Consider the following 20846-nt stretch of genomic DNA (forward strand, 5'->3'; position numbering starts at 1 on the left):
TGAGATTTAGCTGTGCCTATCGCACGGTTTCAGAAGCAGCAGTACTGGTAATAGCAGGAGCCACATCGATTGACTTGTTAGCATTCGTGAAACTCTACGACGCTAAAAGAAATGGTGACAACTCCAAGGAGACAAGGACGAGAATAAAAAGACATCTCGACAGGAGTGGCAAAACCGATGGACGCCGGGAGAGACGGGCAGATGGACGGCACGCCTGATTCCAGACGTTAACGTCTGGCTCTCTCGACGACATGGGGACACGGATTTCTTCCTGACCCTGCTACTGACGGGACATGGACAGTTCAATGCCTATTTATTCAAGATCGGCTTGCACAGCACGCCAACGTGCAATTACTGCCCAGACAAAATTGATGACGCCGAATATACGTTCTTCGAGTGTGCTCGGTGGAAGGACCATAGGAGCAACACCGAAGATATTACGGGCACCACGCCTTCCCCCTCAAACCTGGCAACCTATATGATAAATTAAGAAGAAAACTGGTCAGTTATGGCAGCTTACGCACAGCAGCTTTTAAAGGATAAAACCGGAGAAAGGGACCAGGAGCCAGGAATAGGTGTCGCAAGACGTGGCACAGACTGGATTGATGTAATGCTAACGCGGTTCTAATCCAGTCCTCCCGGTACCATCTGCGGGGTGAGGGGAGAGGAGTCTTTTTTTTAGTGGGTAAAAATCTCCACACTACCGTCCATTGTTATCTGCCGTAGGATGGACGCCAGAGTATTAACGATGACGGTGTCTTTTGAAGATCTTTTTTCGCACCTCTATAAAAAAAAAAAAAAAAACTCACAAACACACATATATACATACATACGTACATGCATACATAAATACATACACACATACATACATACATACATACGTACGTACAGACACGGTGGCACCCTCTCGGGAACCCTCTAAATGGCTTCCTAGGACCGTAAAACGTCGAGATCTGTTGGAAAATCAATGTTCTAAAAACGGGGTAAAACCAATAAATATCCGATTTTCGAAAATTTGTGATATTTTTAGCGGGAAGTTGAAAATGAAGTAACCTCATTTATGTAAAAACTAGAATTATCTGTTAGTACCATTTAATTGATAAATAAGCTATTGCTTGAGTTGTTCCAGCAAGAAGCTAACTCTGGGTATATCTTTCTGGACCTATCACTCAAGTAAAACCTTCAAAAAATAGGTAATTCACTCTATTATCTCTAGGTACTACACAATTGCTCCGTTAAAAAAACTATTTGAATTGTTATCACTGTAAGGAAATCTGTCATCGTTTCAAGCTATCTTTGACTATTCTATTTCTGTAAAAGAAAAAACCATTGATAGTTTGATTAGTAAAATTAATCAATAATTATTATAATTCAGATACAAAATTAGAATACGAAATCTCTTAAAGCTCAAAAATAAGCTGTTTCATGCTTTTGAGCTCTTCGAGCCCAAAAGTCTAATGAAAGCTTGATGAAAAACAATTATTTTCATTTTCAAATTGCTATAACTTTTAAATTAGTAAACCGATTTCCAAGTGGCTTGCAGCAATTGATGCAGATGTTTAAGTACTCTAAACTATAAGTTAACATAAATTGATGAGTTGTAAAAATTCAAAGTTTTTTCTTAAAAAATTCCATTTTTTCGATTTTTTCGATTTCCTTCGTTCACGATATCTCACGAACGAATGAATCGATTTTGACGCGGTTGGCAGTGGTCGACGTCGCTTTTAAAAGTTGAGAGCTGATTAGTTTTTGGAATCGATTGGTCAAGCTGTTTGAACGTTATTCCAAAAAAACAACTTTTAAAAAAATGTATTTTTGCAGTTTTCTTAAGATTTTTTGGAATCTACGTGTCCGAATCGGTTCAAATTTTGAGGAAATCTAAGTTTGGTAGAACCTAATCGATTGCCACCAACCGCGTTTCGATCGGTCAAGCCGTTTAAAAGTTATAAGTGGGTCACATCCTTACACACACACACACACACACACACACACACACACGCGCGCGCGCATTCATACAGACATAGTGACTTCCTCTCGGGAATCCTCTAAATGGCTTCCTAGGACCTTAAAACGTCGAGATCTGTTGAATACTCAATTTTTGCAAAATGGGGTGAAACCAATAACTTCCCGATTTTAAAAAATATTTCATTTTCTTAGCGGAAACTAAAAAATTACAATTAATAATCTGGGTCCAGGTCCTCTAGTGACTGACAGCACCAAAATAATTGACCAGAACACCCTGACGTACGAACTGACCACTTTATTTTAGCATAATAAAATTTCAATTAATTTGAACGATTACAAGGAAAAATAAATCCCTACGCCGCAGAGCTGCGCGTTTTGACTAACTGAATTCATCTAACATTTCCGAAAAATCCCAAGAAGACGCGAAAGAAAAATAAATCCCTACGCCGCAGAGCTGCGCGTTTTGACTAACTGAATTCATCTAACATTTCCGAAAAATCCCAAGAAGACGCGAAAGACTCTTCAACAGATAAATCTTCAGAAAACAGTCATACAAATAACTCCCCACTCGGCACGATAAATAACCAACCGAAAGTGACGAAGATTCAGGTGTTGGCCTCTCCATTAAAACTAAAGCCAAACCCCTATGATAAAATGTCCCAAGTTATTCAAACGAACGCGGAAGACTCCTTACCCCCGGTGTTAATACCGTCGATTCTAGACATGAGTTTATTAACAGCTTTGTTTAATCAGGAGAAATTATTCCAGCCAGCAAAGAATGCTCTGTCTATCACGGACTGTATACTTTGGTTGCCTCAGCGAGTCGATCAAATAGATGGCAATTTAGTATATGCTTTACAAGCCTTAATCTCATTATCTAATACTGCGGTGACTACTCTCTGTTTAAAAGCCGCTATCGAGATGGTATGTCAAAAAAGCGTGTGATGAAAATATTCGAGATCGGATCACGATGATCAATACCCGCGTTGTACAAGTGGAAACTCAACACAATCAATTTCACGATAGAGTCCAAGCAATAGATTCTCAAGTCACAGCGGTCCGGGAACTGGAATTTCAAGTCCATGAGTAACGAGACAAAGTTGTTAACGGGAATGAAGCGAATTCAGCTATGAAAGACGAGATCGGGAAAATAGCGAACGCTACGACCGAGTTAGGAAAAATGCTAACCGGGGCGTAAATTGCGTTACGAACGACGCTGAATTACACTTCTAGAATTCCTAAAGCAGTCGCGTTGGTACCTGAAATATGCGAAAAGTTATGGACTGAGGAGGAAGCGAAAAATTGGTCAATACTAAATCCCAACTTCATTAGCCCGAGGTCAGCTAGCGACAACTTAAAAAATATTTCCGCCAATAAAGAAAAGTTATATCAAATAATTCGAGAAGGAGTAGGGTTGAACAGAAAGGAGAAATGTCCGATAATTCAACAGAGGGCCAGATTACTGAAATCTGGCAGGAGCTAGCTAGACTTGGAGCGAAGACCAATCTCAGGCTCCACCAAAAGGAGTCGACCGCGTGATCAAGGTCTGATTGCGATGGAAAAACTGGCTCGTGCACGGAATCTGAGTTTTCCTGAAGAGGAAAGTCAGCCTAAAATATATTTACAGGAACTACAAGAGTTTAAGGCCGACCAGCAAATACATGACAGGGACGCACTCCGTCTAGTGAAGGCTTTATTCGCCAAAAAACACGCCCAATGATTACGTTTAAATTCTCATAGGTGGACCACTTGGGAAGACTTTGTGAACGCATTTACTGTATATTTTATTCATCCTAGGGCAGGTCCAGAAATCAGTGCAGAGACACAATAAATATCAAACAGCTGACCAGGAAGCGCGAATATTCATTGTCGACATGCGGAATCTGTTAATGGAGATGACCACTCCGCCATCCGAAGAAATTCAAGTCAATATCATTGCCCAGAGACTAACCAAACAACTCCAAGTTGAGCTGAGAGCCTCGTCAACCAAGTTCACGGAGTGAGTTCACAATCACAAGAGTTAATTCAACTAGATGATAACGAAGTCATCACCGATACCGAAATTGACTCATCAAATAACGACGTAAATACAATTATCCACCGCGCAAGGGAAATTTTACACGGAACCAAGGATCCGAGTTTCGAAAAAATAAAAGCAATGATAGACACGTAAGCTATGCTACAGATATAAAAGACTCAGGCACCAACAGAAGTCCGTTGACAAGCAAAAAGAGTTCACCAAACCAGGGTCCTGCTGAAGACTACGTGTGTTTGAATTGCGGAATAGCAGGTGACCATTACACCAGATACTGTACAAACGAAAGGCAACAAATATGCACTCAGCGCAAAACACTGGGCTTATCAAACGCGACATGTCCCTGCGATTAAAAAAAATTCCATTCGGTCTCGCCCGAAATGGAAGGTAGATTTCATGTGATATGAGATCTTCTTTGTTTCTGTTATTTAATTTCTTAAATGACAGAATTTTATGGAAACTTTTGAATAAATCAACCGATTATCACGCAGTTGACATCATTCAATGTAGTTTTTTGAATTCTATGATGAATTTCAAACGGAGAATTGATCAGATAAAAAATTTCGGAATTTGTTTGAAAAAATCGCTGTTTTCCATCTTTTTCGTCAACGATATCTCACAAACGAGCCAAACGATTTTGATTGTCCCGGAGGCGATCGACATAGTTTTTTTATGTTAAGAGCTGATTAGTATTTGCAATCGGTCGGTAAAGCTGTTTAAAAGTGATCTTAAGAAAACCACCTTTGAAAAAAAGTTTTTATTATTTAAATAATTTTAAATGGCCTATAAAAATAAGAATTCTCATGAAGTATATGTGGTATAGGTCAAATTAAAGGTAATGTAATCAGTTTCACTAAAAGTTTCCAGAAATGAGCTCTTTTCTATCAGTCAAAAGTTATTCACGTTTAAAATTACAAAACTTGAAATTTACAAAATTTTGAAAATTTTAAATTACCGCCATTTCTTAACTAATCGACCGATTTCGCTTATCTTCAACTCGACCTCGGTAATTTTTTTTCGGTCCCATCGTGAAATTTTGTTGCAAGTACCCCAAAAAAAAAAATACCCTGAAAGTTTGGACCCTTAATATTAATATTAAGACCTCGATCCAGGCGTTTGACGATTTCCCCTTAAAAAAATACAGAAACTTTGGCTTTTTCATGTTTAAATTTCTATAGCTCGGTGGCATTTTATAGTATCGCTTCGACAATGGATGAGTTTTTTTTTAGAATTGAATGCTTTACAAAAATGTCCATTGCGGCCAAGTCGTTACTCGAACCAGCGAGGTAGAACAGGCCTCTACACTTGATTTTTCCATGAAATTCGCGTTTTGTCGCAGTTATCTCGTGAATAACAAGAGCTACGGAAAAAATGAAAACAACAAACTTGTAGGAAATTTAATTTCCTACAAAAAAGGTCCTAAGCAGCAAGCCGCTAAAATCAATATTTCCGGAGATATTTAATGATAAAGTTTTTGTAATTTAAAATTTTTATCGAAAATCACGTCAAATTATAAAAAATATATTTTTTTTCATTATTTATCACTACTTTCTTAACTGATTACTTTTTTTTTTTAATGAAATGATAAAAAAATATAAATAGTTGGAAATATGTTAGTATTGAATGTAAAAGAAAATGTTTTACATTTATTGATAAATTGACAGGTAAGAAATTTTTGTAATTTATAAGATTACGTTAGCAAAATCTAAAATATGTAACGAGAAGAAAGAGGTGAAATGTACGTAAGTAATCTAGTACTGATCATTCCTTTTGTTTACTGTAATACCCCACTCCTTTCAGCGCAACAATCAGACTTTGGCTTGACCTTGATTGAGCTTACTTAATTTACCGCTTAAATATAGCGCTTTCTTTAATCTCTACTACTTAACACTGGCGTCGCGGGGGTTCTTAACAAAGCTTTGTGTACACTAACCTCATAGCGTCGATCATACGAAGTCAACGTTGCATTACGTATTTCAGTTCAACATTATCATTATTAACAATGTCTGAACAAATTGGTAAAAAATCTACAATTATTTAATCGGATTTGAAATAAAGACAATTAATAAAAATAAATTACCCTTATATCGCGACGTATTGAGCTTGTTTATGTACAAACATCATTCTTTGAAACAAACTATTCGAAATAGTTCATCAGATGTTCTTAGTGAGGTTAATGCTGTTTGGGCCGGCTTTTTGATTCCAACTATTCGTCCTCAGCACAGTACGAAAAAGCTAGAAAAGCTTTATGCTGAGTATATGATCATTAAAAAACATCGACAGCTAATCAGTCAGCTATGGAACAAGATGTAGTTGATAAAGATAACGTCAACATTGAGATAGAAACAGGTTAGTTTTTGAACATCAACTTGGGGTTTTCTCATTGATAAAAAAATTATAAATCCTTAAAAAAATTGGTAATTTTTCAGAATCTTGGTTCTGCATATTTTTAAATATTTGATTTTTGATGAAATTCAAGAAATAAATTAAATAATCGGTCAAAGAAAATTGATTTCATGTTCACAAAACAGTGGAGTCGTGATTTTAAACAATTGCAAAAATATTTTTCATTTTTAAAAATCTTTTCTTACTTGTTTCTAACGATTATGTTTAACAATTAAGTTCTAAAAATTTTCCTTTTTAGGTTTCAAACTATCTCAACAAACAGTCTTGACCAGTTTTTCTAGTAACGTATCGAGTTCTAGTGAATTAAAACGAACTCGGTCTGATTTTGAATATGAAATTTCTGCTCCGAAAATAAAAAAGCTTAACATTTTGACTTCTAAACTCGTATCAGCGCTTGATCGCACTCAAACCAGCGATAGAAATGCGATGTTTATTATAGCAGCTGTTATTAAAAGTCTGGTTCTCGATGCCGAGAAATATAATTTAAGTTACTCCTCAATTCGTAATGCGCGCATTTTAAAACGTGAAGAAATTGTTGATACCATAAAGAAGAAGAAAGAAGATGACGAATCTCTTGTAGTTCACTGCGATGGTAAGAAACTTCCTACAGGACATGGGACATTGAAAGCAGAATGACTGGCAATACATATTTCTGGAACACATACTTCAAGAATTCTAGAAGCTCCGTTTCTTTCTGATGGCACTGGATCGAGTCAAGCTTCAGCCGTATTCAACACATTAACTGAATGGGATCTTTGTGATCAAATCAAAGCGACGTGTTTCGATACAACTAGTTCAAATACTGGTAAATTTTTATTTTGTCTAAGTAATTTTATTGATTAATGTTTTTGTAATTTTTTTAACCCGGAAATATAGTTTTAACTATTGTAAAAAGGTTTTTTCTACTTTGCGTTTTCTATTCTAATAAACAAATTATGATTCAATTTCAAAAAGCTAATAGCTGGGTCAAGTCTTCCAGAATGATTTACAAATATTTGCTAAGTTTTTTTTTATTTATATAATGTTTCAAATGTGTCCGGCAAATTAAAGCAACAAAGATTTTTGATAACAAAAGCTTTTATGAATAAACAATTTAACAAATTCAATTTTAGATTTCGTTGTCCAATTTAAATTTAATAATAAAAATAAACTTTTCAGGTTATGTAAATAGCGCTTGGGCTATATTTGAAAAAATGATTGGTCATGATTTGTTGTATCTAGCTTGTCGCCATCATACATCGGAATTAATGTTGAAAAATGTGGCAGAAGTAGCTTGGCCAGGTACGAATGGTCCATCTATACCAATTTTCAAAAGATTTCGAGACTATCGGACAAAAATTGATGCATCAGTGTACAAAATTGGGATCAATGACGAACTTATAGCAGATATTTTAAACGATAAAAAACAAGATATACTGGATTTCATTGAAGATGAAAGTAGTAGTAGTAGTAGTAGTAGTAGTAGTAGTAGTAGTAGTAGTAGTAGTAGTAGTAGTAGTAGTAGTAGTAGTAGTAGTAGTAGTAGTAGTAGTAGTAGTAGTAGTAGTAGTAGTAGTAGTAGTAGTAGTAGTAGTAGTAGTAGTAGTAGTAGTAGTAGTAGTAGTAGTAGTAGTAGTAGTAGTAGTAGTAGTAGTAGTAGTAGTAGTAGTAGTAGTAGTAGTAGTAGTAGTAGTAGTAGTAGTAGTAGTAGTAGTAGTAGTAGTAGTAGTAGTAGTAGTAGTAGTAGTAGTAGTAGTAGTAGTAGTAGTAGTAGTAGTAGTAGTAGTAGTAGTAGTAGTAGTAGTAGTAGTAGTAGTAGTAGTAGTAGTAGTAGTAGTAGTAGTAGTAGTAGTAGTAGTAGTAGTAGTAGTAGTAGTAGTAGTAGTAGTAGTAGTAGTAGTAGTAGTAGTAGTAGTAGTAGTAGTAGTAGTAGTAGTAGTAGTAGTAGTAGTAGTAGTAGTAGTAGTAGTAGTAGTAGTAGTAGTAGTAGTAGTAGTAGTAGTAGTAGTAGTAGTAGTAGTAGTAGTAGTAGTAGTAGTAGTAGTAGTAGTAGTAGTAGTAGTAGTAGTAGTAGTAGTAGTAGTAGTAGTAGTAGTAGTAGTAGTAGTAGTAGTAGTAGTAGTAGTAGTAGTAGTAGTAGTAGTAGTAGTAGTAGTAGTAGTAGTAGTAGTAGTAGTAGTAGTAGTAGTAGTAGTAGTAGTAGTAGTAGTAGTAGTAGTAGTAGTAGTAGTAGTAGTAGTAGTAGTAGTAGTAGTAGTAGTAGTAGTAGTAGTAGTAGTAGTAGTAGTAGTAGTAGTAGTAGTAGTAGTAGTAGTAGTAGTAGTAGTAGTAGTAGTAGTAGTAGTAGTAGTAGTAGTAGTAGTAGTAGTAGTAGTAGTAGTAGTAGTAGTAGTAGTAGTAGTAGTAGTAGTAGTAGTAGTAGTAGTAGTAGTAGTAGTAGTAGTAGTAGTAGTAGTAGTAGTAGTAGTAGTAGTAGTAGTAGTAGTAGTAGTAGTAGTAGTAGTAGTAGTAGTAGTAGTAGTAGTAGTAGTAGTGTAGTAGTAGTAGTAGTAGTGTAGTAGTAGTAGTAGTAGTAGTAGTAGTAGTAGTAGTAGTAGTAGTGGTAGTAGTAGTAGTAGTAGTAGTAGTAGTAGTAGTAGTAGTAGTAGTAGTAGTAGTAGTAGTAGTAGTAGTAGTAGTAGTAGTAGTAGTAGTAGTAGTAGTAGTAGTAGTAGTAGTAGTAGTAGTAGTAGTAGTAGTAGTAGTAGTAGTAGTAGTAGTAGTAGTGGTAGTAGTAGTAGTAGTAGTAGTAGTAGTAGTAGTAGTAGTAGTAGTAGTAGTAGTAGTGGTAGTAGTAGTAGTAGTAGTAGTAGTAGTAGTAGTAGTAGTAGTAGTAGTAGTAGTAGTAGTAGTAGTAGTAGTAGTAGTAGTAGTAGTAGTAGTAGTAGTAGTAGTAGTAGTAGTAGTAGTAGTAGTAGTAGTAGTAGTAGTAGTAGTAGTAGTAGTAGTAGTAGTAGTAGTAGTGGTAGTAGTGTAGTAGTAGTAGTAGTAGTAGTAGTAGTAGTAGTAGTAGTAGTAGTAGTAGTAGTAGTAGTAGTAGTAGTAGTAGTAGTAGTAGTAGTAGTAGTAGTAGTAGTAGTAGTAGTAGTAGTAGTAGTAGTAGTAGTAGTAGTAGTAGTAGTAGTAGTAGTAGTAGTAGTAGTAGTAGTAGTAGTAGTAGTAGTAGTAGTAGTAGTAGTAGTAGTAGTAGTAGTAGTAGTAGTAGTAGTAGTAGTAGTAGTAGTAGTAGTAGTAGTAGTAGTAGTAGTAGTAGTAGTAGTAGTAGTAGTAGTAGTAGTAGTAGTAGTAGTAGTAGTAGTAGTAGTAGTAGTAGTAGTAGTAGTAGTAGTAGTAGTAGTAGTAGTAGTAGTAGTAGTAGTAGTAGTAGTAGTAGTAGTAGTAGTAGTAGTAGTAGTAGTAGTAGTAGTAGTAGTAGTAGTAGTAGTAGTAGTAGTAGTAGTAGTAGTAGTAGTAGTAGTAGTAGTAGTAGTAGTAGTAGTAGTAGTAGTAGTAGTAGTAGTAGTAGTAGTAGTAGTAGTAGTAGTAGTAGTAGTAGTAGTAGTAGTAGTAGTAGTAGTAGTAGTAGTAGTAGTAGTAGTAGTAGTAGTAGTAGTAGTAGTAGTAGTAGTAGTAGTAGTAGTAGTAGTAGTGTAGTAGTAGTAGTAGTAGTAGTAGTAGTAGTAGTAGTAGTAGTAGTAGTAGTAGTAGTAGTAGTAGTAGTAGTAGTAGTAGTAGTAGTAGTAGTAGTAGTAGTAGTAGTAGTAGTAGTAGTAGTAGTAGTAGTAGTAGTAGTAGTAGTAGTAGTAGTAGTAGTAGTAGTAGTAGTAGTAGTAGTAGTAGTAGTAGTAGTAGTAGTAGTAGTAGTAGTAGTAGTAGTAGTAGTAGTAGTAGTAGTAGTAGTAGTAGTAGTAGTAGTAGTAGTAGTAGTAGTAGTAGTAGTAGTAGTAGTAGTAGTAGTAGTAGTAGTAGTAGTAGTAGTAGTAGTAGTAGTAGTAGTAGTAGTAGTAGTAGTAGTAGTAGTAGTAGTAGTGGTAGTAGTAGTAGTAGTAGTAGTAGTAGTAGTAGTAGTAGTAGTAGTAGTAGTAGTAGTAGTAGTAGTAGTAGTAGTAGTAGTAGTAGTAGTAGTAGTAGTAGTAGTAGTAGTAGTAGTAGTAGTAGTAGTAGTAGTAGTAGTAGTAGTAGTAGTAGTAGTAGTAGTAGTAGTAGTAGTAGTAGTAGTAGTAGTAGTAGTAGTAGTAGTAGTAGTAGTAGTAGTAGTAGTAGTAGTAGTAGTAGTAGTAGTAGTAGTAGTAGTAGTAGTAGTAGTAGTAGTAGTAGTAGTAGTAGTAGTAGTAGTAGTAGTAGTAGTAGTAGTAGTAGTAGTAGTAGTAGTAGTAGTAGTAGTAGTAGTAGTAGTAGTAGTAGTAGTAGTAGTAGTAGTAGTAGTAGTAGTAGTAGTAGTAGTAGTAGTAGTAGTAGTAGTAGTAGTAGTAGTAGTAGTAGTAGTAGTAGTAGTAGTAGTAGTAGTAGTAGTAGTAGTAGTAGTAGTAGTAGTAGTAGTAGTAGTAGTAGTAGTAGTAGTAGTAGTAGTAGTAGTAGTAGTAGTAGTAGTAGTAGTAGTAGTAGTAGTAGTAGTAGTAGTAGTAGTAGTAGTAGTAGTAGTAGTAGTAGTAGTAGTAGTAGTAGTAGTAGTAGTAGTAGTAGTAGTAGTAGTAGTAGTAGTAGTAGTAGTGGTAGTAGTAGTAGTAGTAGTAGTAGTAGTAGTAGTAGTGGTAGTAGTAGTAGTAGTAGTAGTAGTAGTAGTAGTAGTAGTAGTAGTAGTAGTAGTAGTAGTAGTAGTAGTAGTAGTAGTAGTAGTAGTAGTAGTAGTAGTAGTAGTAGTAGTAGTAGTAGTAGTAGTAGTAGTAGTAGTAGTAGTAGTAGTAGTAGTAGTAGTAGTAGTAGTAGTAGTAGTAGTAGTAGTAGTAGTAGTAGTAGTAGTAGTAGTAGTAGTAGTAGTAGTAGTAGTAGTAGTAGTAGTAGTGGTGGAGTAGTAGTAGTAGTAGTAGTAGTAGTAGTAGTAGTAGTAGTAGTAGTAGTAGTAGTAGTAGTAGTAGTAGTAGTAGTAGTAGTAGTAGTAGTAGTAGTAGTAGTAGTAGTAGTAGTAGTAGTAGTAGTAGTAGTAGTAGTAGTAGTAGTAGTGTAGTAGTAGTAGTAGTAGTAGTAGTAGTAGTAGTAGTAGTAGTAGTAGTAGTAGTAGTAGTAGTAGTAGTAGTAGTAGTAGTAGTAGTAGTAGTAGTAGTAGTAGTAGTAGTAGTAGTAGTAGTAGTAGTAGTAGTAGTAGTAGTAGTAGTAGTAGTAGTAGTAGTAGTAGTAGTAGTAGTAGTAGTAGTAGTAGTAGTAGTAGTAGTAGTAGTAGTAGTAGTAGTAGTAGTAGTAGTAGTAGTAGTAGTAGTAGTAGTAGTAGTAGTAGTAGTAGTAGTAGTAGTAGTAGTAGTAGTAGTAGTAGTAGTAGTAGTAGTAGTAGTAGTAGTAGTAGTAGTAGTAGTAGTAGTAGTAGTAGTAGTAGTAGTAGTAGTAGTAGTAGTAGTAGTAGTAGTAGTAGTAGTAGTAGTAGTAGTAGTAGTAGTAGTAGTAGTAGTAGTAGTAGTAGTAGTAGTAGTAGTAGTAGTAGTAGTAGTAGTAGTAGTAGTAGTAGTAGTAGTAGTAGTAGTAGTAGTAGTAGTAGTAGTAGTAGTAGTAGTAGTAGTAGTAGTAGTAGTAGTAGTAGTAGTAGTAGTAGTAGTAGTAGTAGTAGTAGTAGTAGTAGTAGTAGTAGTAGTAGTAGTAGTAGTAGTAGTAGTAGTAGTAGTAGTAGTAGTAGTAGTAGTAGTAGTAGTAGTAGTAGTAGTAGTAGTAGTAGTAGTAGTAGTAGTAGTAGTAGTAGTAGTAGTAGTAGTAGTAGTAGTAGTAGTAGTAGTAGTAGTAGTAGTAGTAGTAGTAGTAGTAGTAGTAGTAGTAGTAGTAGTAGTAGTAGTAGTAGTAGTAGTAGTAGTAGTAGTAGTAGTAGTAGTAGTAGTAGTAGTAGTAGTAGTAGTAGTAGTAGTAGTAGTAGTAGTAGTAGTAGTAGTAGTAGTAGTAGTAGTAGTAGTAGTAGTAGTAGTAGTAGTAGTAGTAGTAGTAGTAGTAGTAGTAGTAGTAGTAGTAGTAGTAGTAGTAGTAGTAGTAGTAGTAGTAGTAGTAGTAGTAGTAGTAGTAGTAGTAGTAGTAGTAGTAGTAGTAGTAGTAGTAGTAGTAGTAGTAGTAGTAGTAGTAGTAGTAGTAGTAGTAGTAGTAGTAGTAGTAGTAGTAGTAGTAGTAGTAGTAGTAGTAGTAGTAGTAGTAGTAGTAGTAGTAGTAGTAGTAGTAGTAGTAGTAGTAGTAGTAGTAGTAGTAGTAGTAGTAGTAGTAGTAGTAGTAGTAGTAGTAGTAGTAGTAGTAGTAGTAGTAGTAGTAGTAGTAGTAGTAGTAGTAGTAGTAGTAGTAGTAGTAGAGTTAAATAAATTAAACTCATAACTATTTGAGTTAAAAATTTTTAAAATTTACTAGCAGTAGTTGCTGATCCCAACCTGCTTCCTATTTTTTTTTAAATGTTTCATTGTTATATGAGATACTTGACTGTATTTCACGAAAATTGAATGATATTCTGAATGCTTTTTCAAATATTTATTGCACAATTGACTCTCAGTAGTGCGAGAAGTTTGTAACTATTCGTATAGATTTCAAGAACAGTTGTTTACTAGGTGGGCAGATGATTGTATAGAAAATTTGCTCCTTACTTTCTTATAATTTGCAGCTATATGGACTGATACCCTATCGAAACAATTTTTACCGAGTAGGAAACTCTAGCTCTTGAGTTATTATTCCTAACTTTTTCTGTAATTAGTAATATGCTGATCTAAAGTATTTAAACTACTCCAAAACTTGAAAAATAAACTACATTTTTTTTTAATGTATGATTTCAAAGTTGATGGTATATCAACTGAATGGGCCTTTTTTCCTTGATAAGAGTTTCTTGATATCTTGGTAGTATTACATTCTATTGATTTAAAGCAATGTAAAATATATTTCCACTAATTATTCGTAAGTATTACTGACCTGTACAAAGTGCAGAAGGAGCTTCGTCGGATCCGTCTCCACAATGATTAACAGTATCACAGACTAGATCTTCATCAATGCAAAATTCATTTAAGGAACAACGGAAGTCTTTACAGGCGTGTTCTAGAACAATTAATTTTTAATACAAATTCATATATTATTAATAGATAGTATTTGTTTGTGTCAATCAATTTAAAAGTGAGTGAAGTGCATATAAATATTAAGTTTCACAATCAATCGAAAATAGAACGCTTAGATGAAATGTTCTGTAACAGAGATTTTTTGTTACCTGTTGAGGATCTGAGTTTAGTTTGTAATCCGTAGGACACGGAAATTCGACAATTTTTGTAAGCTCAAATTTAAGCTCAAAATAATTAACAGTCATTTGAATAATGGTGAAATATCAGGCCTTATTAATCAGTACGATCAGGGAGTTCTTTCAGAAGAAGTAAGATTATCGGTGTTCGGGCAATCATTCCACTATACTTAGCCCCTTGCTCTATTGATCACTCATTGTTCAATCACAAATAGCTGTTATCTCCGATTCTCGCATCCCTCATTTTAGTGGATAAGGTGCTTAAAAGTGGAACCGAAAGTAGTGGCGGCAAAGAGAAATTAAAGAAGTGCGCACATAGAATGAGTTAACAGAATCGACAACGGTATTAAAGAAAGTGACATCATACTGTTCGCAGCGCTATAAGTAAACAAGGAAAACAATTGTGGTTTTCTGGAAATTATTGTGGAACACGTCCATAGTAAATTGAATTATCATTGTTTTGTCATAAACACACTATTAATCTGCCCTGGTTATCTAAGAATATATAAATTTTAGGTCAAGACGGGTTAATTTTAATAAAATAGCATGTTGGAATTCACTCTAAGTCAGCTATGGTTTTCTACTAAAAGTTAAATCATTCACAATGGTGATGAAATCGTGATTTTCGCCCGGTTTCCAAGTCTATTTTCAATAAATTCATCTAGAATATTAGCATGATTTGAAACTTAAAGACCAATTAACAATAATTTTACCAGAATTATTCTAGAGACCTTGCAATGAAAGTATTGAAGAGAGAATTAGTAATTATTGTCGCGCCAATGTCCGTGACCCTTGTTTACCAAAGTCATGTCTCTAGGAAACTACTGTGTGTGCATTATGGTCTATCCTACAGAGCACTGGACAAGATGAGGCTCTTTACGATGAAGAATGCCTATGCTCCAAGGTCAGCATTGATGGTAGAGGACTTTCTTACTTTAACACATTGACTTCCATCAAAGTGAGAGGTCTGCAGTTTTTATTCAACTGAGATTGTCACACTATCTTGCCTTGCAAGTAGTCCTTACTCGGTACACAATAAAAAGATCCTCTATGTTGATCCGGCTGATGTGAAAGTACGGCCTTATATATCTTTCGAGTTATGTAGCCTTTGAGGCTTTTTTTCCGTGAAGAGGGCGCCACATTGATCTCTACCAAAAAAAATAGTCCGTGGGTCACCAATATGGCACCGATGATGTACGTAAATATTATTGTAAGAATGAGCTTATTTATTGGATTATTTATTTATTAGTGCATGACAAAATAGAATCTAGTTTTACGCTTTGGTTAGCGAGCACCAAGCTGAAAGGCTATTGCCAACCAAATTTCAGTCAGGTTTAATGGTAAATTCCTCTAATTCCTGATATAAAATGGAAATTGATTTTACGTGGAGAAAATATAAGCCGCTTCGGAATTCATTGACAGTTCAAAAGATCAATTAAATGATGATGGTCTAAGCAGATCAACATGCATTCAAGTTTTGACATTGCAACTTTTAATCCTGTAGAGTCTAACCTTGAAACCCCACACTTGGATCTAACTACAGCCTTGCGCTTTCCCCACTACTCTTACTCGTAGACGTTTCAAGATCCTCTGACTCTAACGGGTTAAGTTGGAGTGCTCATAAAATTATCTAAGTAATGGATGAAAGTGACTATTTTGTACAATTACCAAACAACCTTGTTGCTGCTGAAGAGATAAAATGTTCCATCGGAAGAATTTACTAAAATATGAAACTGCAAATCAATAACTATTTGATTATAGAGAATTGAATATTCGAAAGCTCTGAGTCAATTGAATTTCTTATCCGTGTTCAGTGAACAGGCCCAGCCGCGATGAATTCGCCCCTGGGGACTCCTGAAATAATGAGTCGTACCTGAAAACCGCTCGTTCCCGCAACTTTTAGCCAATCAGAAAATTCAACGCTTCGAATGTTCTGACGTGTGCGCAAACCGAGTCACTCTGACGTCACGATCACGCCAGATGCATCGATTTATTCTATTAGCTATTGATGTTGACATCGATAGACCTAATTTTCTGATTGGCCTCTTGATCCGCTGACATGCACTGTCAGCCTTCTTCCCGAAGTTGACGAAAAAGAACACGCATTATCATTTTTCTTTAATCACGCTTTCAAGTAGTCGCTTCGCCATTGTTATAATTGCTTTCGCTATTTCTAAATTACCGCTTATTTTCGCTAAAGAAATAATTTAAGTCGCTTAATAAATTGTGCTTAATTTATATAAGTCTGTTTCAGATAATTTCAGTGTTATTTGTGCAGTAATTAACCACTTGTTCCAGTGCTGAGTTTGTGAACACCACGTGCCAACCTGCTTTGCTTTTTCAATTCCGCTCAGATAAACTTATCCGATTTTATCGCAACAATCCGCTAACCATTAAATAAAAAACTAAGTGTAATTCGTGTAAATAAAGATATATTTAGTAATAATTATCATATTTTCGCTGTATTAATTTTGATAAAGCAGTCTAAACCAGATCCGTTAATCTTCCTGCTTCTTGTACATTTTACGATCTGCTAAAGTAACATTAACTGATACAAATTTCTGCTATGACGATAAAATAAGTAGCACGATACCAGGGAAAAAATTTTCATCTCACTACATGACGATGATGATGATGTACCAAAGTTAAATGTCAAACCGTAGTCTATCAAAACTGCCAAAACTTCTTTTACTATTTTTCAAGGGAAAGAAAAATATATCGCCATTTTAAAAAAGAGTTACAGGCTACAGAAAACATGGTATTACAACTATTGTGAACCCTTCATGATCCAAGATAAATCTTTTTCAGCTCAAACGTGTAGTTTACATTTAGTAAGAACACTTTCTCTCAAAAAAATCCTATCTGATACAGAATTAATAAATGATTTTAGAAAAAACACAATTTTTTGAACTTAACTTTTGTCAACAAATACTTTATGGTTGATTCATTACACCATCATTAATCTGAAATAAAGTGGGAAAGTTGTTTGAGAAATATACTTTTTTCAGAATTTTTTCGAAAACGTTTATTTTCGAACGGATTAACCAATTTTGATATAAAGTTATGTAAAAAAAATCATTTATGAATGTTATGTAAACATTGCTTCTTTTCATATTTGTTAATTAGCGAAACATTAAATATGATTTTGTTTTGATTAAGCGATTGTAAAAGATTATTCGAGTGCGATCATGGGAGTACCCCCTCTTTTTCCTGCCTTACCTTAACTCATTGTAACAATTTGGAACCTATTCCCCACTGATCAAAACTTGTTACGTAAAATTATCAACATGTTTAAAAATATCTGGAATGAATCATTTTTAACTTCCCGCTAAAAACATACATCGATTCTTCCATAATAAGTCTTCTAAATACCCGGGTTAGTGCTGGGAAACTAGAAATACGATTATTTGACCCTCATGTAACTGCACAAATACGACCGCATCGTCTTGGTGCTGAGGAAAGGCAGGTAGTAAAAAAAAAGAGTAGATGAACTATCAAAAGCTAATGTTATACATTCCAGCTGTTCACCTTTCGCAACCTCTATATTATTGGTTAAGAAAAAAGATGGTTAAGATCGTCTAAGTATTAATTATCGCTGACTGAATACTAATACGCGTGACGACAAATTTTCATTACACCTTATTGCTGATCAGATAGCCCGACTTTTTAATGCAAAATCCACATGCTTAGACATGGCAAGCGGATTCCACCAAATACCGATCCATCCAGAGTCTATTGAGAAGACGCGGTTTGTCAAGCCTGATGTTCTGTTCGAATATTTCACTATGCTCTTTGGTCTGAAAAATACACCGTCTGTTTTTCAACGAGCTGTGATGGAAGTTTTTGGTGATTTTGCTCATCAATGGGTTATTGTGTATTTATACGGTGTAAACGTCAGAAGTAACACCTAACTGGCTTATCCCATCAGTGGTGGGGAGGTCATGTGATGTAATGATCCCTCCTCGGCAGCATTTTATTCGTTTACAAAGGAATATTATAATATTTCTTGTTCGTTCGAATGTTCATGTAACATGTTGCATATAGAAGTATTGAAATCAAGTTTTATCACCTTTGAGAATTATTTAATCTAAAACGTTACACATGGGGCCAAGCGCACATGGTAACACCATAGAACAATCGTTCGGTTGTTAGATATTTTCAAAAGACTGAGATGTTACTCAGTTATTTACTGTTTACTTTGAGAAAAATATTAAAAGTAATTCTACACATTTATATGTTCATGAAGATTGAAACTAGTTTAAATAGAAATTAAAGCCAGCGCTTAAATATTTAACTTGAATGTAAATGGATGCAGTTAACTCATCAGATTAAATTCTGAAAAGTTAAATCAATTCAACGGAATTTTGTACTTATAGTCAGATATAAATTAAAATTGTATAGAGTTACAATTTTTTTTAGTGTGTATACAAATAAATAAAAAAATTAGTAGCTATATATTTATCTTCAGAAATTAAAGAGGCGGAATTATTCAAAAAAGTCTCGGAAAGATACAAGAAAGTTTTTCAATTTAAACACAACCATCCTAGAGAGGGAATACCACTAAGTATTAGTGGTGAAAAAGTGTTATTTCATATTGAGACACGTGAGGTAACTTCCGAAGCAGGTTAATTGTAAATCATAAATTTTGTGTACATAAAATATTTAGATTCAATCCAATTATTCGGATTTTCTTACCTAAGCTCATATGATTCAAAATTAATTCTCTACAATAATGAACAGTAATTAACTTGTATGTTTAAAATATAAAACACGGTTTCACTTTGTGATTATTACTTAGTGATGGATGCTGTGCATTCATTTACTTCTCAAATTACTGAAGTAGTTATATGTGTGATATTGTTTTCAGATTATACATATTGCTGCTTGCTTTTATCAGGCCATACTTGTTGTTAACTCAAGCAGGCTTTAGACATAGCTCCTGGTATAAGAATATTATGATTAATTAACAATTAATTCGTTCAACAGATAAAAGTAATATGAAGAAGGATGACTGGAGAGCCACTGTTAAATGGATTAAGAAACAAGAAGGAGGTGGTCCTTGGGTAGTCTTGCCAGGAGATGATTAAAAAAAATCTGTATCTCAGGATGATGAGAAGGCATTATTAAGAGGTGTAGTTGAGAGTGGAGAAGAGGAGGAGAAAAAAAGATGGAAAAGAAAGAGATTCGACAACGAAGATCCTTCGTTCAACAAAACAGACTTATCTCAAGGTCAATCTTTACCATTAATTAAATGTATAGAAACAGTTAATCTTAATTATAAAATTTACTCAAAATATTTTTCCATTTCTAATATAGTTGTAAAAAATAATAAAATGGAAGGGCTACGTAGTACTGCTTTGGAAACTTCAGACCGTAACACTACTAAAGACGAAGTGTCATCTCTGGTGAGACAATTTAGCGAATCCTCTAACAATATAATGAAGCTGTAACAGGGTAAAATTACCCTTAATCGATAAGTCACCGAATATCGATAATTATTCGACATAGCACTGGCGCGTCTCGATCTTCGGGCCTAAAGGGAGAATAGGAGGGGGTGAGTTTGGGTTAAAATAGGTGAGCCGTGCAGCGGAACAGGGAGAAGTAGTGTGACCGCCAGACTGAGTGCCACGGAAATCAAAAAGGACCGTTCCCGAGAGTAGTGACGAGACGAAGGAAGCCAACTACAACTAGGACTTCATCCTCAACGAGTGAGTTAGATCATCGTTTTGTTCGTCAAGGTGTCAATTATTGCTCTGTGGGAAGGAAGTGGACCGCGGTTTATCCAATACCCAGTTACTTCTCCTAGACGAGTAGAACGCTAGTGATAATGTTTTATATCAAGAATTAATTATTAAGAATTCTAATTTGAGAATTAATTATCGAGGATAATATAGAGTGGAAAATTATGGAGAATATTACACTACTGGAAAAAATTAAGGGATCAAAAAAAAATTCCAAATTTTTCGATAGTTTTCAACAGCCCGTAACATTGAGAGAAATGGTCGTACAGGAAATAAAAAAAAAGGAAATTGTAGCTCTAAGTGTCTAGTTTTTGGATTAGAACTTCAAAATTTTGTAGCCTCCGCGGTTTCTGAGTAATCGTAGAAAAACCAGCAACAAAAAAATTCTCAAAATTTTTTTAGATTTTTTTTTTGGTCTACGGGCGTGGAAAAAATTTTTTAGCTTAACCACCATAAGAATCGGATACTTTGTTTATTTAGCTTTAATTTCTTTTTTTAAACACCCTGATACGTCCTCTCCTCGCTGAGATATCGGTCTTCAAATGGAAAAGGATCTTTTTGTCTTTGATTATCGATATCTCAGCAACCAATGATCGCACAGAAAGTTAAAGGTGGGTTTCAAGAACTTGAATAAATTCCCCTTAACGACGGTCCATTGTTTTTCCGAAAAAAAATTTTTTCTTTCCGTCACATGAATTTGAAAATGCAACAAAAAAGGGCTTGTAGTGGTTTTTGGAAAATCAAGCGCTGGATCGAAAATATTGAGGAAACCACTAATGTTAAGTGTGCCTTTTACAGTTCAATATTCCACAAAAACCCTACAAAGAATCAAATTAATCCAGCCAGCCGTTTTTTTGTTTCACTTGATCGAATTTTTGAAAAAATTAAAGGATCACGTTTTTGCTTTGAAAAGCTCATAATTTTTAAAATTGAGAAAAAAATGGTTTTTTCGAGCTTTTTCCACATTTTCGTTCCAAAAGTGCTTAAATTTTCAAAAAAAAAAATTAAAAAAAAAAAATTTAAAAAAAAAAAATTTTTTTTTTTAACAAGTTAAGGAAACTCAAAAAACCATCGCCCAATGATTTTTATCACCTTTCCACCGCTGCATTCCTTGATTCTACTGATCTCCTTTTAATTAAATTAATAAAAAAAGTTAATACCCCCAATCGAATTTCGATTTTTTTCATACGCTTTTCGGAGTTTTTTTTTTCTTTTCTTTTTGTGAATCCTTAGCAAATCGCTTCATTCAACAGTTTTTTCAAAACTAATCCCTCTGCGCTAAAAAAATTTTTTTAATTTTTGGTCAAAATTG

The 20846-nt window shown here is 34.5% G+C and overlaps 1 protein-coding gene across 9 annotated transcripts in view; it reads right to left on the reverse strand.

The window, feature by feature from the left end:
- Positions 1-20846, reverse strand: part of LOC141529218 (uncharacterized) — a 330321-nt gene that overhangs the window by 155897 nt on the left and 153578 nt on the right. For 8 of the 9 annotated variants that reach the window (XR_012479543.1, XM_074245698.1, XM_074245691.1 and 5 more), the window contains one exon: positions 13478-13600. The exons of the other annotated variant lie outside the window; for it this stretch is intronic. Coding sequence is in view for 7 of the 8 variants with exons in the window: in XM_074245698.1 (XP_074101799.1) it covers positions 13478-13600 (123 nt within the window). In the remaining variant the exon portion in view is untranslated. The remainder of the gene's footprint in view (positions 1-13477; positions 13601-20846) is intronic. 9 annotated transcript variants of the gene reach the window in all.

Source organism: Cotesia typhae, unplaced genomic scaffold (genome assembly GCF_013202065.1).
Source record: "Cotesia typhae breed Kobodo isofemale line unplaced genomic scaffold, CoteBio_Ctyphae contig_48, whole genome shotgun sequence".
NCBI lineage: Eukaryota > Metazoa > Arthropoda > Insecta > Hymenoptera > Braconidae > Cotesia > Cotesia typhae.